The 1,544-nt window shown below is 62.3% G+C and overlaps 1 protein-coding gene across 1 annotated transcript in view; it reads right to left on the bottom strand.

Annotated features, from left to right (window-relative positions):
• HAP1 (huntingtin-associated protein 1) overlaps nucleotides 1-1,544 on the bottom strand; it is a 22,533-nt gene that overhangs the window by 8,754 nt on the left and 12,235 nt on the right. The window contains exons 12-14 of the mRNA XM_009994205.1: nucleotides 1,463-1,541; nucleotides 1,147-1,365; nucleotides 578-680 (exon numbers count right to left, since the gene is read on the bottom strand). Of these exons, the coding sequence (XP_009992507.1) occupies nucleotides 578-680; nucleotides 1,147-1,365; nucleotides 1,463-1,541 (401 nt within the window). The remainder of the gene's footprint in view (nucleotides 1-577; nucleotides 681-1,146; nucleotides 1,366-1,462; nucleotides 1,542-1,544) is intronic.

Here is a 1,544-nt window from a genome sequence, read left to right as displayed (position 1 = left end):
GGTGGGAAGGGCAGGCTGTGCCCCCCACAGTGCCCAGGCAGGAGGGGATGGGACAGGGTTGCTGTTCCATGAGTGTTTTCCAAACATGCAGGGTTTTTGTTTAACTGCAAAGTGAACTCCACTCACACCAACCCCCAACAAGCCTTGGAGGGGCTCATTAGGGCTAAGCAGCAGTGCTCATTAATTAAGCAGCGGGCTCCATTCCCAGCCCAGACTAGGGAAAGGTCCTGGTTTATGCACAAGCCCAGGGAGGAGGAAATCCTTGTCTGCAAACATGGCTCTGGCCCCAGGAGCTGCTCCACCATCCCCAGGACATCCTCTTCCCATTGAGATGCTGCACTGTGAAGGCCAAGGGGGGGTCCTAGCCCCGCCCTGGGGGTGCACAGCCCTGGGCACACAACTACTTGAGCAGCCAGATTTAGGAACACTTCAAGTGCCTCAGAGCATCAGGGGCTGCTGCTTCCTTGAGCCACACACAGCCAGGCAGGGGTAAGGAGGAGAGGGAGGGCTTGAGGGCGAGAAGGGATGGAGGGGGCTGGGGGGGCAGTGCAGGCGGTGGGTGGGCCACACACCTTACCTGGGTGTCACCGTGGTGACCTCAGTGATGGGGTGGAGGATGTGGCAAGTGGTAGTGGTGAAGGTAGATGGGGTCTGGGGGAGGTTGTTAACAGAGAGGAACACTGGAAGGGACAGGAGACACTGGATTAAGGGGGAGGGAGGCACAACATAGGCAGGGACCACAGAGCAGGGCTGCAGGCAGAGGGCAGAGCCAAAGCTGGGCTGCCAGCACCAGCAGAAAGCTGATACATGGGGCACAGATCCAGCAGCATTTGGGCCTGGTGCTTGCTCAGAGGAGGGGTCTGCAAGCACCACAGGGAAGCAGAGCAGAGGATTGTCCCAGGCCTGTCCCTGCCACACACCCGGGCTGCAGCGGGTGCTCAGCAGAACGAGAGAGAGGGCTCACCCTGGCTGGGCAGCTGCTGGAGAACAGCCCTGGGGCAGACAGGGCATCCCCACGGGAAGGGAAGGGTGGCAGGGACAGGCTGGAAGAGGGGAGAGCACGGAGGGGTGCAAGGGGCAGCCTGGGCTGGGGGGCAGGCACGTTCTGAGGGCCAGGTCCCCTCCACCCCCTCCCCCTGCGCTCACCCCCTGGGCGCTCCTTGGCTTTGGCAGGTGTTGAGGTAGGGAGCAGCTGGAAGGAGCCAGCATCCACATCATCCTCCTCCAGGTCATTGAGGCTGTAGACCTCCTCTAGGTCGATGTCCAGCTGCCTGAAGTCTTTGGTGAGCACCCCGGGACGGGGCACCAGGATCCCACCCAGGTTGGGCCGTGCCAGCTGCTGCCAGTGGTGCAGAGTCACAGAGCCTGGGGGAGGGACACAGCCAGGGGGGCTCAGCTGGTGTCGTGGGACCCTCCTGGCATCTGCAGCTCCACATGCCGGGAAGCCCCCTCCTCCCCTCACCTTCCAGGGGTTTCACGATCTGCAGCTTGTCGGGCAAGTAGGAGAGGGAGCTGAGGGAGAAGCCGGAGCCAGCGGTGAGCTC

Source organism: Chaetura pelagica, unplaced genomic scaffold (genome assembly GCF_000747805.2).
Source record: "Chaetura pelagica isolate M959 unplaced genomic scaffold, ChaPel_1.0 scaffold963, whole genome shotgun sequence".
Classification (NCBI taxonomy): Eukaryota; Metazoa; Chordata; class Aves; order Apodiformes; family Apodidae; genus Chaetura; species Chaetura pelagica.
This window is presented reverse-complemented; position numbering and strand designations above follow the sequence as displayed.